Source organism: Phallusia mammillata, chromosome 3 (assembly GCF_965637545.1).
Source record: "Phallusia mammillata chromosome 3, kaPhaMamm4.hap1.1, whole genome shotgun sequence".
NCBI classification, from domain to species: Eukaryota; Metazoa; Chordata; class Ascidiacea; order Phlebobranchia; family Ascidiidae; genus Phallusia; species Phallusia mammillata.
Window position 1 is genome coordinate 23,404,785 of NC_137254.1, and position 20,357 is coordinate 23,425,141.

Here is a 20,357-nt window from a genome sequence, read left to right on the forward strand (position 1 = left end):
GAGAACTATATGTTTGTATTGCTTTGAAAGATATGCCAGTTGGCAAATGTAGCCTATATTGTAACATCTATCAGTGGATAAGCTGCAGACAGTGCACACTGTTTCGACCTATAAGGTCTCATCAGTGCAGCTGGTGACGAGAGATCGGCCGCCTTGGCTAGTGTAGCCATTCAACGGCACTCCAGTTTGTTGGGAGCACAGGGTACAACCCCATGCATCACCTAGTCTGTGCGATGCCACAACTGGACATACAGCACAGATGAAACTGGCTCACAATGGCCAAGCAACTGCTTGGAACCACTTATAGGTCGAAACAGTGTGCACTGTCTGCAGCTTATCATTTATTGGCTCTATATGCTTTTACATATCAGTGGATAGTTTTTAAGTTTTGTCTTACCGCTGCAAAACCGTCTTCAGTATCTCAGCTTTATTCATTGTTATCCAGAATCGAAAAGTATAGAGATCACTCTGTTTTTTTTTTATATAGCACTTACTGTATTTGTCGATTTGCTTTTCTAAATGCGTTTTCATCTTTTTTTCAAAGAATTTCTTATCAGATTCTTTCTTCATTTCTGTAGACGTTTAAAAAATGCACAATTAGATTCTGTTCAATTTGGTTTTAGTCATTTACCATGTTGTCTTTTCTTTTCAGCAATTTCCTCTGGTGTATAGTTTTTGCGAAACGAAGTAGGGACAATTTCTAAACAGAATAAAATCAAGTTATAAAAAACAGTTAAAGCAGAAACCGCATTTAAACCACGCAGTCTGGTATTGTGGTATATTAGATCAACTAAACCAGTAAATTGGAACACTATATACGGATCTGTTCATAAGTTTAATGGTGAAAATAACGGCCCAAATAGACGTCTATTTGGGCCGTTATTTTCACCATTAAACTAGTAAACGTTTTGTACAAAAAAATCCGAAACATTGAATTTTATTGTTTGTTTTTGGCAGTTTTTGTGCAGCTTTTGTTGCGTTCTTAGCTGGATCTTCGGCCAACTTATCAGTTAGAATATCTTTACAGCATTCCTATACTGGAAAAGAAAAGATTGAAAACCTTTATCTTACTGAATGTGTCAGGATGCAGGCCAGGAAGTTCTTTGTGGAGCTTTTCAATGAATTCCAAGTCTTCTTTGGTAAATCTCTGAAAATATTTTATTGTATAAAAAGTATAGGAATACACAAAACGTACAGCACTTAAAAAAAACATGACAAAAAGATGTTTCCATATTATAGCCTTTATGTAAATTATTGTTAAAAAGGATGTAAGTTCAGAAAAAAACAGTTGGTCGTTCATCCTTTAGTTTTAAAGATATATATATTTCGCTTTTTACAATTTGCAATAAAACAGACGCCTTGGTGGCTGACTCCTTGTGAGCATAACTTATTCTGTCTTTGCCCACCCACTAAAGATAAAAAGAAACAAACAAACAATAGCATGAAACACCTAAACGTTCTCTATGGTGATTATGTCTTGTTAATTATTGTTGTGTTATCGTTTACAGTTATTATTTATGGAACTGTAAGGTTTCATTTTTAAGATTATATTTTACTTTGGGAAGGCCTGAATCCTTCACTTCTGGTGGAGCGACGGTTGCTGTGGTGTTTTCTTCCGCTGTAACCACGCTCCCAACTATCAGTAAAATTATAATAGACAATATCTTCATGTTTTTTGAACCTTGTTTTGTGACTATTACTACAATAAATACTGTATAGGAAAATACAAAACAAGAATATTACTTGTAATTCGACCTTTGTTGTAGACGTACAAAACCTCTATGCAATTTTAATCTTCTTCTACGATAAATTGACTATCTTTCTCTTAAAAAGTCACATCACAGGTAAACGTTATTAAATCTTGTTTTGATTTCTACTAATTTAAATTTTAACTAAACTCTGGACAAATCTTGACTTCTTATATCTGTATCGTTCTTTACTTTGACCAATTTAAAAGGCACGTAAGCGCAATTTAATACACAGACTTCGGGTCAATGGGTAGGACCACTGGGTTCTATGTTATACGTGTAATTACAATACAGTAACACGACATCAATTGTTACAACAATTCGGCACCTGCGTTTGTTGGTTTAGCCCAGCACTCGTTGCGAATTGCATCACGTGCTCACAGCATGTTGAAAAGAGGCCTAATTCCAACAACTAGAATAGGCTACTTTGTAAGTGTGGATGATTGGATATAGGTGTGTAGCCTAAGTTGGCTTTCGAAAATTTTATTTATCTTAGTCAGCGTTGAAAAAATGTCTTGATAGCTCGCACTCTTTGGGAAAACCGTTCGACAACTGCCGGCCCATGGCCCATTACATTATTAGTAGTAGCCCCGATAGTAAAAACGTACAGCACGTATTTTTACCTTTAAATGAATTAACTATTGTAGCACTGTTGCTTGAACAATTATTCTTACAGATATTTTTTTATAATCAGTGATCGTCGACAATAAAGATGCCTACTACTTGCGGGAAAGATCCTGTACCAAACACTAAATGTCAATTAACTATTGTAGGACAAATATCTACAACAAAATATGATGGACTTGCTAAGTGGACGTTTCATTTATCCACCAATTCAGGTCAAAAAGGTCTAATTGTGGTCCCCGTCCGTTTGTGTTTGATGCGCTATTGTCAAAATATTTTTCCAAAAAAGTTAAAAACGTTGCACACATTTATTATCAAACGGTCGTTCGTCATCACGATTTTTAAGATGCTTACTTGTGAGATTTCATGGTCATTAAAAAAAATTGTATATTTGGAACAACCTGGAGTAAAACGATCACAGTCAAATAGTATGTTTATAATAACGTTCATACTGACAAACAGGCATTTAAAAATGACACACAACATATTTTTTACCAACATGTCCAACCGGATTTGCAAAACGCATCGCCCGGGGGAATTTTTTTGGTGACGTGCCGCTATTCGACTGACTCAGCTTTCTTATTTCGCTACAGCGAAGAAGAGCACTGACGAGGGACAATTTGCATGTTGACGTGCTCAAGTTGTCAGTCTGTATTCTGTAAAGATGTTTTTGAAAGTTTTGTTTTGTTTTTTGTGTGTTTTTGTGACTTTTTGCACGTCCGCTGACGACTATCGGCTTCGATATGAGTTTAAATACAGTTTTAAAGGACCCAACTTAATGCAAGCGGACAAAAGTATTCCTTTTTGGAACCATACTGGAGGTAAGTTTCTTTGACCGAGATATTTTAGTTGTTTCCTAAAATCCGTGTTTTCAGCACAAGCAGTGGACACTGGAATTTATTGCACAATGATGAATGCAATTATCGCTTTATATGCAGTTTTTAATTCAAACCTTGTAGTTTTGTATGAATGCAAATACGTAAAAGCTAGTCAAATATATGGGTCTTGTGTAACGACTTGCCCAAAAAATATATACAATTGACAGTTAAAGTTAGTGGTGTAATTCATAAACCATATAAAATAATTGTTCTGGTTTAGATACTGTGCCTGGGGATGAACAAGTAAGAATTGTGCCTTCTTTGAGAGGCAAGAAGGGAGGTGTCTGGTCAAAATATGAGTTCCCATATGACAAATGGGAGATTGATCTTCATTTTCGAATTCATGGAAGAGGAAAAGTTGGTGCTGATGGACTTGTAAGTTGATTTTCTTGGGCTTCCAATCCTATTATGGCAAATTATGTTCATTGTGGGCCAGTCTGCAGAGTATGGCAGCAGGAGATGTGAATTAAAACCTTTTTGCATGCCAATTTTTTGAAAGTGTACATGAAAATTTTGCATCAAAGGCATTTAATTGTCCTATCTTGACCTCTTATCAGCTGCTTTGAGCCTGCTGAAATTGGTCTTGCATGCATGCACAGGACATGTTGGTCCTGCACAGCTGAGATCTCGTTGGTAACTGCCATGTTATGCAGACTGGATTGTAAATATAGTAAAATAACCAAGCAGAACATTGATTCTTTATGCTTTCTTTAACAGTCTTTGGCATTAACAAAAATTTATCTTTAATTTGCATATTTGCTGCATAAAACACTACTTTGGTTTCTCTGTTCAGCATCATTAAAATTTGTGTTTAGGTTTTGTGGTTAGTTGAAAAACCCAATCAGCCTGGCCCTGTATTTGGCTACATGGACCAGTGGAAGGGCATGGGGTTGTTTTTTGATTCCTTTGATAATGATGGAAGAAGCAACAATCCTTATGTGTATACCATTGTCAATGATGGAGAAATATCCTACAGCCATGCAACGTAAGCAAAATGAATCATGTTTTTTGTATGCCTAAATAGCGAAATTTTATTTCATAACGGTAGCATCAAGCCAATAAATGATAAGCTGCAGGCAGAGCAAACTGTTTCGACCCTTTCTCTGTCTTTTATGCTCAGTTGTGGCATTGAACACAATTGGTGAGACAAGGCTTTCTAGCCCATTACTCCCAACAAACTGAAGTGCCATTGGATGGCTTCATTGGCCAATACGGCCTATCTCTTATCACTAGCTGCACTGATGAGACCATATAGATCGAAGCAGTGTGCATTGTCTGCGACTTTATTTGATTAATATTATCAGTAGTACTTGATTATTGAGTACCAGACTTGACTGGTTTTTGGATAGTGTTGCAGATTTTAATTTATTCCAAGTTTGGTGTAACTTGTTACAGAGATGGAATTGAACAAAAAAATGGTGGATGTTTAAGAGATTTCCGAAACAGACCTTATCCGGTCAAAGCAAGGCTTACCTATTTAAACCACGTTCTAACTGTAAGTATTTTTTATATGTTTTCCCAAGACACTCCATAAATACAAATATATTTGTGATATAAAATGTATATATAGTATAAAGTTTGTAAACTTGATAGTCAAGAAATAAAAATGCAAAATATAAAAAAAACTGCTGTTTTTAAATATTTTTGTTTTATAAATCAATATGCGGACATATTTAGTAGTGAATTACCTATGTATAACAAGAGTTAGTGATTTTTGTTCCTGATCAAACTTTTCACACATGGACAATAGCTTGCATGCACTATTGGCGTAACTAACATTTAAGTAGATTGATCATCCTTTTCTTAACAGCCTAGAATGCTGACTATACAATACTATATAATCTAATTATTTTAGTTGAAAATTGACTCTGGAAACACTGATGTAGAAGACTATGAAGTCTGCTTTTATGCTGAGAATGTAATGATTCCTAAAAACTACTACTTTGGCATTACTGCTGCTACTGGAGGATTGGCAGGTTGGTGTATGATTTTAGGAATACATGAAAAACATATCTCTAAAACAATTACTTTATCCAGATGATCATGATGTCTTGAAGTTTTTGGTCAGGAGTTTACACGAAAAAACACCTGTAAGTATGAATAATATTTTTTTGTTTTTCAATTTTAAGACTAAATTCAAAAACATGTGGATACGATCTAACACATTAGGTCTGTAGATTTAAATGTCACTTTTAAAAGTATTATGTGCATGTTATTCTTGCCCATTTTTGGACAGTAAGTTTTATTGTTACAAACTTTTCAAGCTTCCTACTTTATTCTAAGAATTTTCTGCCACATAACCAGATGTTTCTTTTTGCAATTTCAAAATGTACAGAACTGAAACAGCAACTATTTTTTTTAAAACTGCTTTTTATGCTATGCAATAGTTTTTTAGTTTTTAAGTGCTTTCCATAATATCATTAAGATTTTCATTTTTTTACCGGATTCAAACTTTATTTAATAATTACGATATATCTTTTATATAGGATGAACTGAAAGATGCAGCAACTGAACAAAAGCTCAAACTGCAGGAGGAATATGAAAAAAGTTTGAAGGAGTTTGAGAAAGACCAGGCTTCATTCAAGGAGCAACATCCAGACATGGCAAAGCAGGAACCTCAAGGGCATGCTGATGACTTGGTAAATTAATAACATTAATACAATTATCCACATCCTAAAGTTCAGGACATGGTTCAAGATTTAAAATACTTCACTGTAACATTGTAAACTCTGTATCCAACAACTAAATCAAATTTGGGTCTCTGTTTATTTTTGTGTATACCACATCCATGTTTACATACTGAAATGTCTTGGGTTTGTACTATACAAAGAATGATAAAATTCATCAAAAAATATGAAAATAGCCTAAAATATTCATCATGGGTGCCTTGCACAGAGCTACACATCTATTACAACAGTCCTGTAATTTTGCCAAGGCTTGTCATAGGTGCTTTCTGACAGAGTCAAATTAGGAATATTTGCAATTTTTTTTTTGTCTGACATGTGTTGTGTGCCATTTGTACCCCTTTGCATGAATGTTCACTGCCATGAGATTAAACCCCATCAAGACTAATTTTTTACCATTAACTCTTATGGAGAAATTAAAGCTTGATAAAACCACATTTGTTAAAGAATTTAAGGATTAACATATGCAAATGTTTATTTCAGTTTGAAGGAGGAACCAGCCCTGAACTCACTGCCATCTTTGAAGTCCAGAGTGAAATTAAACGACAAATTATGTAAGCATACTTGATTGCTTATTGCTTTGTGGACAAAACTCTGTTTGCTATTTTAATTTTAATCCATATCCACAACGTTTCTACAATACCTGTCACCCAATTACACAAATATAAAATAGAATACAAGTTTCCTGTCATTGTTGGGGCTAATATATTTTTTATGCAGGAAATAATCTGAATTGCTGTCCAATCTGTCTGTCCCTACAATAGCCCGTGCATAAAAAAAATTCACAAACAAAACTTGAATTATTTTGTTTTATTGACAAACAAAATCTAAAAATTTGAAAGCATGGCAAAAACATTTTTTTTATTTTTTATGTTTGATTTTTTTTAATTGACATTTTCCTTGTTTCTGTTGCAATATTAATGTGCCTGGTCACTACATATCCTTACAAAAGCAAGAAACAGTGCTTCAAATTGCAACCAGGGTCATGGACACACATTATTAAGACTCCAACTCAACTTTTTAAGAATTTTATGACCCAGACTCCAACCAAAAACAAAGCCATTTATGTTGCCCTTACACAATTTAATGCTATTTTTAACAAAAGTGGTCAACAGAAAGAGTCCCCCCCCAAAAAAAATATCACATCTCCTATTCATTTTAATTAAAAAAAAGTCTACCATCACAACAGCCACTCTTGAGTCTGGCTCTGACTTTACTATAGCAAAATGATATCTCACTTAACTAATCAAAGCAGAAACGATCGAAACATAAAAAAAACAATAAATATTGGACCTGAATAAAACAAATTTTTATTAACAGGAAGATGGTTGACTTGATGGCAATTTTGGAAGGCAAACAGTCAGACATAATTGATAAGTTGGGATCAAGTACTACAGGGACAATGCAGCCTGTAGATGGCATTAACACACTTGATCAGGTCAAAGTTGTACAAGAAACACAAAAGATGACATTTGAAGTTGTTGAAAACATGAAGTAAGTGTACAGCACTGGTAAAACCTTGTTTCTTTGAAAACTTAGGATTGTCAAACTTTGTTGTACTGGTGAAAACTTTGTTTGGTTTGAAAATAGTTTTATAAAATTGAAAAAAAGTTAGATAATACAGTTTGACGTACACTTTGTGGTAAATGACTAAGGGCAGATTTAAGCAGGCACCAAAGATATCATGTGAAGATATAAATTATGTTTTTTGTGCCAGTTAATTTTTTTAAATTAACTTTTTAAAGGCTGAAGTTGATTTTAGTTTTTTTTTGCTTGATTTTTGTTTCATAAGAAAGTGGTGTTTATGCAGCCAATCACGGAAACTAAGTGTAACGAATTTGAATTTTTGTTTCTTTATGCTTTCATGCCATACCATAATCTGCTTTATAGTTATAAATCATTTCTTAAATCAGTTTTTTTTTTTATCTAACAGCAATTTACTACAGCACAGCATTAAATCAACAGTTGTTTTTGCACAAAATAATTGCAACAACTTAAACCCTTATTTTGCTAATTGTTTAAATGTTATGTTTTCATTTTTGCCAACAGAAATGATGTGCAGTTTCTTCGCTCAACTCTTCTAACAGTTTCTCAATCAATCAGTCAACTATCAGCTTTAAAAGAAGTTGGAGGCAACAATGGTGGTGGTGGTGGAAATTATGAAAGTAACAAACAATTCCGTGCTGTACAGCAACAGCTTGATGCAGTGGAAAACAGACTTGTTGGTATTCAAAATAAACAGGTACTAATTAAATGATTTTGTTTTGCAAATGTTTGCAGGGCGATTAAAGTTACGTTTTTTTCCTATTTTATCGGTCAATTTTTTGATCACTTTTTGCAAATAAGAATTCTTAGGCTTGGACTTAAAACTTAAAAAATGAAATCACCCAGGTCTTGTATGGTGAATGATGACATGATGGACCTTATGTGTATAGATCAAAGATAAAACAAAAAGTCAACAGTTTTATATGATATAAATGCCAATAAGCATATTTTAAGTTTATACAATCCTATAATATTGTGAACATACCACAAAATGTACAATGCTTCACCAAACAGAACACTTTAAATTCTGATACCCATTATTTGATAAGTCCTGAACAACAGTCTTTGCTTCCTAAGTTTTAGGACTGCAACTTCTGAGGAAGTAATTTCTAAAACATGGAACTTTGATTTTTTCAGAACAAACCACCACAGTTAATGTGTCCAGAGCCAGAGATGCCTTCATGTATCTCTATGGGCATGTTTATGCTTGTAGCCATCACACAGGTCGTTGCAATTGTACTTTATCATACTTGCAAGTAAGTGTATTGAATCAATGTCGCAGTTAACAGTTATTTACATGGTTTGGCATGCGTTTAAATTGTGTTGTTTCCAAAGCCCCCAAAACGTGACATAGAATCGCATTTGAAAAGAGGGCTTTGACGCGATTGGTGTCGTTATACCATAACCAAAGAGAAGTTACGGGAAAACGAAATGCATGCAAAAAAATTGTGACGTCATTAAAAACCAAAACGAAAGATTTGGTAGGTCAAGCGTCTAGTATCCAGTCATTTTTGGCATTGATTATTTTTTTATTGGAATTAGTACGTTACTCTTGAAAGCAGTGCAAAGGAAATCTTAACTAAGTACTTTAAAAACTCTTGTAAGAACGAAGCTTTGCAAGTTTATGCACGATGTGTATAGAGTATGGATCAAAAGCACAGTAACTGCCCGCAAGGCATGTCAATTTCTTTTCACGAATTCTTGTGTGTCGTGTCAAGTTAACAATGCGCGAAACACTTTGTTGTAAACACTGTCAGTTCGTGCGTAATTTTTATACTGGATTTCTGTTTCTGTGAAAAGCGTATGGGCATTTTTTTAATTCAAAAATACGATTTCTGATTGTGGCTTCAGGGTCCATATAGCGCTTTCTAAAGTTGCCTTTTAAGTAATTATGGCTGAGGCTTTTAAGTAAAAAAAAAATTGTATGGATCTGTTGTTTGAAAAAATGTTGGATTTTGATGACATTTCGGCTTTGAAAGCTAAATAAGTGATCTATTAAATATTTAAACAATCAACCACAATATTTGCGTTGACATATATAAGACCTATTACGTTTTGTGGTTGAAAAAGAGCATGGCTTCAAATTTGAAGTGTTGATGTTTAAAATAATACCAAATGTGGTAAGGTACGATTAAGGGGACAAAAAAGAGCAAAACAACCTGAAACGTAATTACCTTCCCCAAAAATCTAATCTTCCTGTTAACATTCCTTAGGCGTTGTTTTTTTGTTCTTAATTACGTATATAATTCAATAAAGAATATCTGATTCACGGCCCCGGTAAGGCATAATAATTGAATTACTACTTCATTGGTTACTAACCTTTTTGAGGTAAAAGAGCTTTTTGTTTAGAATCGTAAATATATAGAACTGCATGTTGGCATCGCAATGCAAAATTTTAAACATTGTTTTTATATCCCAAGTTTTGTTTTGAATACAAGTATCGCACTTGGCGACCACAATTGAATTTTATGACATTATAAAAACAATTTCAAACATTTTTCCAGATCTTCTCGTGAAGATGCCGCAAAGAAATTCTTTTGACGAAGCAGAAACGTTAATGTTATTTTCACAGTGATCCGCGCCCGTGTGTTGTGTTTGTGTGTCTGCCTGGGTTTCAATCGAGGTGATTCGTAATTTGCCTTGGGAAGCATTGCTGGTTCAGCCTTTAACCTTGCCTCTGCGCCGTAAACGGTGCCTGCACTGCCCATTTTAAAGTGTTCAGTAGCAGCTTAAACCTCCTAAACAGAGGTTGAACTACTAATATGAGAACTTACATCACAAAAGTTTTCTGAATTCCGATAGATGGCGTAAAGATCACATCAATTTTAGGGTTAGGAACTAAGTTAGTTTAAATGGCATTTTAATTATAAAACCTCACCCTAACCAAAATAGCCCTAACCGTCAGCATTTTCACACAATTTTGCTTTTAAATATTCCTTATTGCTCTTTGCGCCACCCATCGGAATTTGAAAAGCTCTTGTGATTTGAGTTCTCACGTTAGTAGTCCACCCAAAACAGTATTTAACCCACAGTTGAAGCAAAATATATATCAGTGGCAATATAGTAGTTGTGTAGAGGCCTCCTAATGTATTAAGTAGAAATATCATGCAATATGTTTCAACATCATAGCAATGCTGATTGATATTTTTGCATCTAGTGAATTTATGTGCCAACCAACTGTAAATTATTTTTTATCTATTAAAAAAGTGGTTGGCCCGGGAAATTTTAAAGCAGGTTCGGGAACCGGCTTCGTGCATTCGGTCGAAAAATGTCCTAAACAGCTGACAAAGGTAAAAATTTTTTGAATATATTGCCAGTCAATCTAGTAGACTTTAGATTTTTACGTTTTTTCTACTTGGCTGCACAAAGCTGGCTGGGTAACTCGCTTTAACCAACTTTAATTGTGCTTTTTTTCAATTTTTGACTATTTCCAAGTTGTAATACGACTAAAAATTGCCAACATATTTATAAGTGCGAAAATAGTGTATCCCAACTCATAAGAAAACAACTTCTAAGTACAGTAAACCACTGTTAATCCGGACCCGTTTAGACCTAAAAAATTGTCCGGATTAAACTGGGATTACTGCATATTGAATGGGTACGTGACTATTTCTAAACTTTTTTACATTGTTCATTTGTCTGCACTAAACTGTTTGCTAAAATTGGCGTTTTCACCATATACCTAAAGCAGCAATATTGAGTTTTGTTGAACTCATATCTACGTGCCACATACTACGCAACACACCTGAGGATCTTCCCCACAAGCGAAAACTATTCCGAATCTCTATTATTTTCTTATTGTCAGTTGTGTGTTTTCGTACTTACTAGCGGTGAGGTGCAATAAAGTCGAGCACAGGGCCCCGTTTTTGTTCATACAACTCACACAGCCGAAGTGACTGAGTCGTTAGCGCAAATCTCTGGTGATGCCGAGGTTGTTGGTTCTAACCCTGTCGCAACCGCTGGTTTTCGGACAAGAGTGGTATCGGATTTGAAAATAGTCATTGACACCAAAAAAAAAACGCAGATAGCTTAACGGGTATCTATTTTAAGCGTTACGCTTGACAGAAAAACTGAAATAAACTGGAAGTTACTGCTAGAAATCGTTGTACTTTAATGCTTTGGGAAAGGTGCTAGGCACGACCTACTCTTAAATACGCAAGATGCATTCGATCTTGTTTAAAAAAATGAGGGTTCTAAAAAGCATTGAAAACCAATGGATCACACTAAATTGAGTCACAACTTTCCCCATTGAAAAAGGATCTAACTGGCAAAAAGTCGACAAGTGAGGACTTTACAGCTTAATAAAGAACTTATCCTTAGTAAGCAAAACTTGACTGCGAAAACTCAATCTTCTTTAATATTTTTGACATTTCATTTGTGTCATAAACTCCAGCAGTGCTTAGAACATGGACTTGGGCAAATTTTATTGTAGTATCGACTCCAATTTCAGCATACGAACATGATTGGTGGTAAGTTCATATTTTTTTAGTTATGTTCCTTGCATAGATGTTCAATACAGATTGAAAGGGTGGCACCTGAAATACAAAGAATAACAATTTCATAACCAAGCATTTTATACTGCCATGCACAAAATAATTGACAACATTAAATATAGCTTTTTTATATCAGTAAGTTCACCTTTTCACAGTGTAGATGATGATGTTTTGGCAGTTCTAAGCAAAAGTTTGATAAGTTGAAACAGGTTATTTCTTTTTCTTCTTTTTGTGTTTTTCTTCTTTCTTGTGCTAAAACAAATCAAATTTATGTTACACAAACAAAAAATCGCATACAAAAGTTCTTGACCAAAGTGTTTGCCTCACGGAAATTTTAAGGATGCTATACTGTGGTTTAAACTTTATTATTCACATTCTAAAACCAGAATATTTACTGCAGTAAATCCAATGCCTAATAATAAATACCTTTTTATGTTTTGAATGTTTCTTGTGGTCCTTGTGTGATTTGTGTTCATGAACGCCGTTTGTGGGGACTGAAAAATGTTTAAAATCAAAGCTACATCTTAAAAAATTAAAAATCCAAAAACATACCTTCAAAAAGGGAAGAACGTTTTGGAGGTAGAGCAGGGCCAAAGAAATCTTCAATGTCATTGTCTTTGCTACCTTCAGCAGTGGTGGAAGTATCAACGTCCATGTTATCTTCCACTTTTGGTTCAAGATCTGATTCAGATACATAAGTTTGGAAAAATCAATTATTGCGTTTGTGGGATAAATTGTAGTCAGTCTGCTTGAAATTTTCATAATTTTTTTTTCATTTAGCTTGTAGACGTAAAAACACTAAAACCTGGAAATCGCCAAGCGAAAAACAATGTAATGTGCAGTATCAACACATTATAAAGAGCACAAATTGATTTATGGTACATCCATCAACCAATGTAACATGCCAAAATGACATGACTTGCAAAACCACGGAAATTTTCATCAAAAACTTCAATAATAGAAACTAGTTTGTAAAGTTGGAGTGGATTCTGACCTTCAGGTGTTGATTTTTCTTGCTCAGATTTTGCCTGTTCTTGTTTTCTCTTTGGTTTTTGAAAGATGATTGGTCGTTTGAAAACGTCATCCGCTGCTGCTCGTTCAGGTTGTTTATCGCCTATCAGAAACCAACACATTATTTGCACCACCAAGTATCGATTTGTTTAGTTTCGAAGCTTTTGTTTCCCAAATTATAGTTAAAACCAGACATGGGTCAAAACCGCAAATGTTCTGTTTGGTCTAACAACGAGCATCTCACAGTAATGCTCGGGTTTTAGCTCCACTCTGCCCATCTCTAGTTACAACCAATGTGGAGTTTGATTGATGAAATATTGGGTAATAATTGCACCTTTATTTTCTTCTTTCTTTTCATCTTCTGAGCTTTCGTTTGATTCATCACTTGACTCATCATCATCATTGGCAAATATTGATTTAAATAAGTCCATGCTTGGAGCTTCATCTTTTTCCTCATTCTCTTCACTATTTCCTTCTTCAGTGCCTTCCTATTGTGAAAAATACAACACATAAACATAATGAGTTAAATTTATAATTTGATGGAATCATATACTTTAGCTGTATTTTCACTTTGTCAATATGTTGGTCCACAAACAAGGGAAGATTTTACTATTTTGTAAGTATAAGGGAAGAGTATGCCACTTTCTTAAAAAATAGGCAAGTCTATCATGCCTAATGTGACATATTCTGAGATAGAATCCAAGAACATTACACCAACATAGGATGTTTAGCTGCGGCACTAAGTCTGACATTACACTTGTGAGTTTTTGACATTTGCCAGGCAATACTAAGTTTGTCACCAATATGTTTGACTAAAAATAATCTTGAAAAATAGTTACCGTCAATTTTTGTTCCTCCTGAGCAGAGCTTTGTGTCACTGTCTCCTCTTTGGTGGAAGGTCCTGACATCACTGGTTTCTCATCCCATCTTCCTTTGCCAGATGACTTAACTCCCTCAAATCGTGGAGGTTTCATTGTGTCACTAACTATACCAGTTGCGCGCTGCAAGTTAAATCAACATCGAGTGAAAAATTGTACAATAAAATATCCTTAAGACATGTTGAAGTGAAATTTGGGTAGTTAGTTTTAGGACCCCCTCGACTGGTTCCACCAACGTCCCACCCCCAGTCCAATCTAACTTTCTTGTGAGCCCCAGTAAAATAACTCTTTATAATATGGTGTAGCTACAGAGCATTTAGCCATTATCCACCATTTGCGGCCATCACTGTTATGTAAAGTTTTAACATTACATAGCTATTTCTTGCTTGGCGATTATTTTAGTGCTATTGTGTTGCTATGTTTTCTTTTACCCAGTGAAATAAACTTAACTCAAATTGAAACAATCCAATACAAAAGTAACTACAAAAAACAAACCTTTGCCCTTTCTTTGGCTTCTATGGAGATTGGGGGTTCTTCAGGCGCTTTTACAACATCCATCAGGGCCAAGGGTATGTACATACTGGAAGGATCTTTCGGGGTGCCAACAAAATCTGAGCTGCACAACCAATAAAAGTTAGCATCAACAAAGTAAAAAATAGTACAGCATATAACAGTACAACTAAACCACAGCATATTACATTTTACTATTTGTTACAACATTTTGCCCATTGTGAGCCAGTTTTCTTTTGTGGTTACACTAGCCAATGCGGCCTATCTCTTAGGGATGTGCCAAAATTGCAAATGTTCTGTTTGGTCGAGCACGCTCGGTGCATTATGACGTCACAAAAAATCCCCTTTCTACGTTTTAGCTCTACAAGGCCTCTTACGTCACCAGCGGTGTATTAAGCTGTTACAGGCCTCAGAAGTACACGTTTTTCCACAATCTAATACATTTGAAAAATCATTTGTTTTTGTTCATAGACACCCTTTCGAACACTAGTTACATATGTCAGCAAGGCATGAATATGCAAATTTAACGCTCGGGTCAGTTTGTGCAACTGCTCGGCCGAGCACCGAGCATCAAAAACAGCGATGCTCGGTACCCAGTACTCTGGTTCTGGTTCGGCTCGGCGCATCCCTACTATCTCTTGTCACCAGCTGCACTGATGAGACCTTATAGGTTGAAACAGTTTGCACTGTATGCTGCTTAAAGTTGCATTTTCTCAATACATTTCTTACTCGGGGTATGGATTAGGAACATTGAATCTCTTGCACAATAATGGATCAGGATGCCAATCCACTTTATCCCTTGTCAGTGTACCAAATGCGTTTTCTTTAGGCATGGAGAGGCCTGTCTTTGTTTCCTCCTAAACACAAAAAACTAACTGATGATCTATTTGTCTAAATGAGTACCACTTTCGAAAAACTTAATGCCTAACTACATTTTAAGTCTAACATGGGCATCTAAAATACACACTCTGTAATGAAACTACTTATAAAACATTTGACAACATTGATGGTTAGGGCAAAAAAATTAGCTCCAAAAGGGTATCTGAGATTAAATTGACATATTATTGTTATTACAAGCCCTTGTCCAGCCATAACATTTTCGAAAGTTCCATATGTTTTATAAATAGATTGCAGATTATAGAGTAGCCCATCAACATTGCTCTGTTAAGCTAACAAAACCGATATAGCACTTTTAAAGCCTACCAGTATGTCTTCACTTGCTCCTTTTGTGAATCGTGATGAAATTGTGTGAGCTACCAAGCGATTGTGAACTTGATATACTCTATGGAATTCTTCTCGCTCATGATTACGTTCCCATTCTGTCAGACTACTGACAATTTCAGTGTATGGATCTGTTGGTGTCATAAACAAGTCACTAATCAAGTCAGAACTATTACAAAGTTTAGAGAATAGGTAATGATATGATATGAAGTTAAAGCCCAGATTTTTGAAACCCAGGAGAATCTGTATGAGACTATTAATGCATGTTGCATCATGGTATTTTTTATGTTAAAAAACAAAAATGTGGGCATGGTTATGTTACAAACTGTGCTTTACGTTTCTTTCTTTGCCGAATAGCCCTCTCATATTCTTCGAATCGCCTTTGTTTTTCAGGGTTGTTTGAAAAAGGTTTTAGTGCTTTTGGATCACAGAGTGGAGTTGTACGGTCAATCTGAAACATGTTCAACAACTTTAGTTCTGCATTAGACAGCCACCATATCTTTTTTGCTGTTAGTTGTGATTGGTATCTGATTTCTGAACAAATCATTCTTAACTTAGGTATCCATTTTCCTTCATAACTAATCACTAACAAACAAGGAAAAAACAAATAAAGTCGATTACTAAAATTAACAGCAAATAAAGAATATGCCTTACCGGTTTTGATTCTTCAATTTTTGAAGCTTTCTCCACATCATCTTGGAAACCGAGCTCAAGAGGCTTTTTCCTTTTTGCCGCCTCCATTCGCATTCTATCCTCGTGTGAGATAAGATCGAACACAGATTTGATTGGTTCGCTGGCATCGGTTGCCGGGGCAACGCTGCCATCAGCTAGCTTACTTCGCCTCTCCTCAAATGTAAGGTCTGAGTATTTGCTGGGAGCATCACTTAAGGTTGATGGATGCAGCTGGATATGGGACTGAAAAACAAAGAGGACATTTTGATACTGAATTATTTCTTGAAGTAACATATATTAAAATACACTAATTTTGTAACTGGTTTATGTACATAACATAACAATTGAAGTCATTATTTTACCTAATTTTCATTTATATCAGTAATCCCTGCTATTAGAAGGTTACCTCGCATGGTCTTAAATTTTGAATTCTAACATGTTTTATTATAAATCATACAACGTCAGGCATATTGAAGGGATAAGCCCCAAAGCACTCATGAAGATGTAGTATTGAAATCTGTCAGTTTAAGCATTACCATATTGTAGACATGGGCTAGAAAAATCTAGCCCACAACGGGATTCAAACCCATGACAAGGAGCCTTTCCAAGACTCGAGCTACAATAGGCAAAATAAGATGTTAACAAGCAAACTATACAGAACTTGCTAAACTGTTATCCCTATGGAAAAATTCTTATTTACCGATTGGGGCAGGTTCATGTTTTTAATTCGTTCAGCTTCTCTTCTCATTTTCATCCTGCGATCAACATCAAAATCAGGAGGCACCACAGGCAGAGGATACTCTTCTATACGGAATACAGATTTCTCATTTGCAGGTACAAATCCCTTTATTCCCTTTGGTTTGTTTTCGATTGCAAGCCTTTCTTGTCCAGCTGAAAACACAATAGAACCTATATGTATCACCAAGCCAACTATGTGTCAGTGTAATGTGATAAAATTCCATTGCTAAATCAAATTTACTTATTTTTGTTTATAAGGGGACAAACTTTGAAAGTAGTCATTAAAATTATCAAAAACTTGCTTTATTGTGCCAAACTCAACTTGTCTATCTATTATGCATGGATTTTTACCAAAAGATTCAAGCAAACAAAAGACAAAAATATTAATTCACAATCTTCAGTCTGTGGGAGTCTTTGGTAAAATCTTTCTTAAATATGTACCTGTCAGAGCCATAGGTCTTGTCCAACCATAAGTGCTGTCAGGATTTTTTTCCTCGCTCATGATGGCATCATAATTTCTCATGCTATCTGTCGTATATATATCTTCATCTTCTTCCTCAAAAGCTCCCACCCCAAATGCCTATAAATCGCAAACCATTTTCTCAAATGCAAGATGCTTTTAAAACATTACATCAACTCCTAGTGTCAAGAATTTCACAAGAAAAAGCTCCCAGTATCAGCGTAAAAACAAGGGTTAGCTTTTGAATTAGCACAGTTTGATTTTACATGATACTTAGTAGGGTAGCAGATTACACAGTTTTGGGGCTATTATACACAGGGTAGCCAAGATGGTTGAGTGATTAGTGCAACCAACCCATTGAAACCTGCATTAAAGTTACCAACACACCAAGTCAAAAAATTATAATAATTTTATGGACTTTAAAATAAAAGACTATGCTTTATAATGGACCTTTTAAGAGAATACCACATTCAGGTGTAGTAACCCTTATCCCGTTTAGATATAAACAAACAAAAAGTTCACCCCCCAAAACACAAAAACATTCTGTATTCCAAGTGCAACAGCAGTTATCCACTGCCCATAATTTAGTTTGACAAAATTAATTTAAAACAACACACACCTGGCCCATGAATGAAAGCCTGTTGCCAGATTTTGTTTTGGCTTTTACAGAGCTTGATTCCTTCACTTTAGTATGGAGGGCTTCTGTAGGATTAAGAGGCTGATATCCAATACCATGGTAATTTCCCTTTTGTATGAGGTGATCAGGTATTATGTCGATGTCATCAAATCTCACACTTTCAATTCCAAATGCATCTTCGTCCTATTAAATATGACAGGCAAAAGTCAATGATAAATTGCAGGTGAAGGTTTTGTAAGGCAGAATAACAGTGACTTAGTTAGGTGAGAAACATTGTGCAAAGGCAAAATAAAGCAAGTGGTACTTTCAGTCTTCCATTTTACTGAAATTAGGACTAAAAGGCAAATATATCAAAATAAAGTGAAACATAACAAATTTATTTATTTAAACCAATTTCCCTGTATTCCCACAGCCGGTTAGTTTTGTGAATTAACTAAAAACACTGACATTTTTTTGGTGTAAAGATCTCATTTTGTAGCAAACAAAATTTGTATGGTTGGTGGGATTTGCATGTGCTATGTTGGATGAAATACTTACACTGCTATCTGATGCAGCTCCTGGTAATGAACAACCATACACTTTTTTAGATGCTCCATCCTTGTCTTTCTTCTTCTTTTTCTTAAATCCACGATCGCCTTTGTATCCCATTTTTAACAAAAGCTTGTAACCAATATTTTGTCTAAAACATAAATAAGGTTTAAAAAAATATAATTAAAATTTATACAGACAAAGCTTGTTTATAGCATTATGATTTTTTTAAATTCCATGTTCCATTTTATTGCATAAGGACAAGTCTCAAGCTTATTTTTTGTCATAAAAAATCTCTGGTAAATTTAACTTTAATTTATACCACAGTCAAAACTTAGTTGCGTTTTAACTAAATTGTATGATGTGTTTAAGCGTTTTTTTTTTAAGCACTAAGTATTAAATATGACAGATTCCTGGATACTAGTGTACCTTTTGGGAATAACAAGAGTTTCTAGAAGCTCTGCACCAAGAGCCAGTGTCATTTTATCTTCTTGAAGTTTAAACTGTTTTTCTTCAATGTCACTTTTCTTTTTTGTTGTCATAAATTCCTCAGACACATTTACAGCAGATATTCCCAAATTTGTCCGATCCTAAATAACCACAATGGTTACAAGATACAAGCTTTTAGAGCATGTACAGTTTGATCTGCACCTCCTCATCCATAAAGTCTTGTGGTGCAAAATTCTTGCGATCGGATTTCTTGGATCGGGATGACTTAAAAGTGGATGGGGTCCAACCCTCCTTCGTACCCACTGTGTTGTAATATCCAGCAGAAAATCCACCTGTAAACGCTCCATGGAACCTAAAACATGAAGGAGCATGGAAAAATAGCTCACAAAATACAATTTGAAATGTTCAAAAGTGCACTACACTCTCTGATATAGATTATGTGGAAAGTAATCATTTTTTATTGATATATAATTTTATCTTGGTGATTAGTGACACTGTATGTCAGACCTGTGGTAGGTTAATTTACTACCGTTAAGTCAAGTGTATTGGAATTTGAACAGATAGCAAAAGGCTGTGCAGAAATTATTAGCAAACAATACAATGTCTTATGGCGGAAAAGTCTACACAAGACAATGCAGAGCTGACTACAGAAATAAACATGTTCATGCATATAAATTAAATTGTCAAATCGATAGCGTTCGGATTAGGGATGGACCGATTATTGGCTCCAAAATCTGTATCAGCCTTTTTGCCATCAGACGGCCAAAAATGACCTGTTTGTAACTATGTCATTTTTGTCTCACACAACCATGTCTTTGCCCAGTCACTGATTAGATATATGGAAATAAAAGTGAATGCTTTAGATGCGGCTTTAGTTCTAATAATGAGGGCAAACAAAAAATGAAAAAGTAACCTTCTTCTGCCCTCTTCATCTGTAACAATCTGCTCATGAACTGGAACATACTTCAGGTTGTCTTGTTTATCTACAAGTTGGTAGAAAAACATTAATGTAAGGTATTACTCATGTAGTAACAGTGTTATGGTCAGAACACCACAAACTGAAAAAATCATGTATATTGCATATTTTTGTTCTGGGTAAGGGAAAATTATTTTTGCACATTTATATTCATGTGATATGTTACCTGACTTCTGCTGTTAAAATATGGAACTTATTGCAACTCTTAGTATGAAAGCCTGTCTTACCCTCTGGTATTTTAATAGCTGTGCCATACTTTACATGCGGATCGTCATCCAAATCTTCCATTGTTGCTGACCTAAAT

At 35.0% G+C, this 20,357-nt stretch overlaps 2 protein-coding genes and 1 long non-coding RNA gene across 3 annotated transcripts; 1 reads left to right on the plus strand and 2 right to left on the minus strand.

Annotated features, from left to right (window-relative positions):
- Nucleotides 1–635: 635 nt before the first annotated feature.
- LOC145217759 (uncharacterized) lies at nt 636–1,648 on the minus strand. Its single transcript, XR_013857480.1, has 3 exons — nt 1,557–1,648; nt 1,072–1,147; nt 636–700 (listed from the first exon to the last, which is right to left on the minus strand). It is a non-coding gene; the product is annotated as an uncharacterized LOC145217759 (long non-coding RNA).
- Nucleotides 1,649–2,942: 1,294 nt separating this feature from the next.
- Nucleotides 2,943–11,337, plus strand: LOC145220470 (protein ERGIC-53-like). Its single transcript, XM_080087676.1, has 12 exons — nt 2,943–3,193; nt 3,471–3,625; nt 4,066–4,235; nt 4,646–4,745; nt 5,106–5,226; nt 5,288–5,340; nt 5,737–5,889; nt 6,418–6,488; nt 7,255–7,428; nt 7,984–8,176; nt 8,617–8,735; nt 9,984–11,337. The coding sequence occupies exons 1-12, from the start codon at nt 3,037–3,039 to the stop codon at nt 10,018–10,020; spliced, it is 1,503 nt and encodes a 500-aa protein (XP_079943802.1). The 5' UTR covers nt 2,943–3,036; the 3' UTR covers nt 10,021–11,337.
- A 786-nt stretch (nt 11,338–12,123) lies between these two features.
- Nucleotides 12,124–20,347, minus strand: LOC145220468 (G patch domain-containing protein 1-like). Its single transcript, XM_080087673.1, has 19 exons — nt 20,281–20,347; nt 19,991–20,060; nt 19,279–19,429; nt 19,057–19,217; nt 18,637–18,778; nt 18,082–18,282; nt 17,444–17,582; nt 16,965–17,155; nt 16,247–16,507; nt 15,929–16,043; nt 15,575–15,723; nt 15,101–15,228; nt 14,357–14,477; nt 13,823–13,984; nt 13,318–13,471; nt 12,967–13,086; nt 12,525–12,653; nt 12,399–12,466; nt 12,124–12,224 (listed from the first exon to the last, which is right to left on the minus strand). Exons 1-19 carry the CDS (start codon nt 20,339–20,341, stop codon nt 12,183–12,185), a joined length of 2,565 nt encoding a protein of 854 aa, XP_079943799.1. The 5' UTR covers nt 20,342–20,347; the 3' UTR covers nt 12,124–12,182.
- Nucleotides 20,348–20,357: the final 10 nt, after the last annotated feature.

Bases quoted from the DNA above. Each gene is read 5' to 3' on its own strand.
- LOC145220470 (XM_080087676.1), top strand. From the start codon at position 3,037: ATGTTTTTGAAAGTTTTGTTTTGTTTTTTGTGTGTTTTTGTGACTTTT. The intron at 3,194-3,470 runs GTAAGTTTCTTT...GTTCTGGTTTAG, and splicing joins TTTTTGGAACCATACTGGAG to ATACTGTGCCTGGGGATGAA. The intron at 8,736-9,983 runs GTAAGTGTATTG...ACATTTTTCCAG, and splicing joins GTACTTTATCATACTTGCAA to ATCTTCTCGTGAAGATGCCG.
- LOC145220468 (XM_080087673.1), bottom strand. From the start codon at position 20,341: ATGGAAGATTTGGATGACGATCCGCATGTAAAGTATGGCACAGCTATT. The intron at 19,430-19,990 runs GTTACTTTTTCA...TTCATGTTTTAG, and splicing joins GATGAAGAGGGCAGAAGAAG to GTTCCATGGAGCGTTTACAG. The intron at 16,044-16,246 runs GTAAGGCATATT...AACATGTTTCAG, and splicing joins AAATTGAAGAATCAAAACCG to ATTGACCGTACAACTCCACT.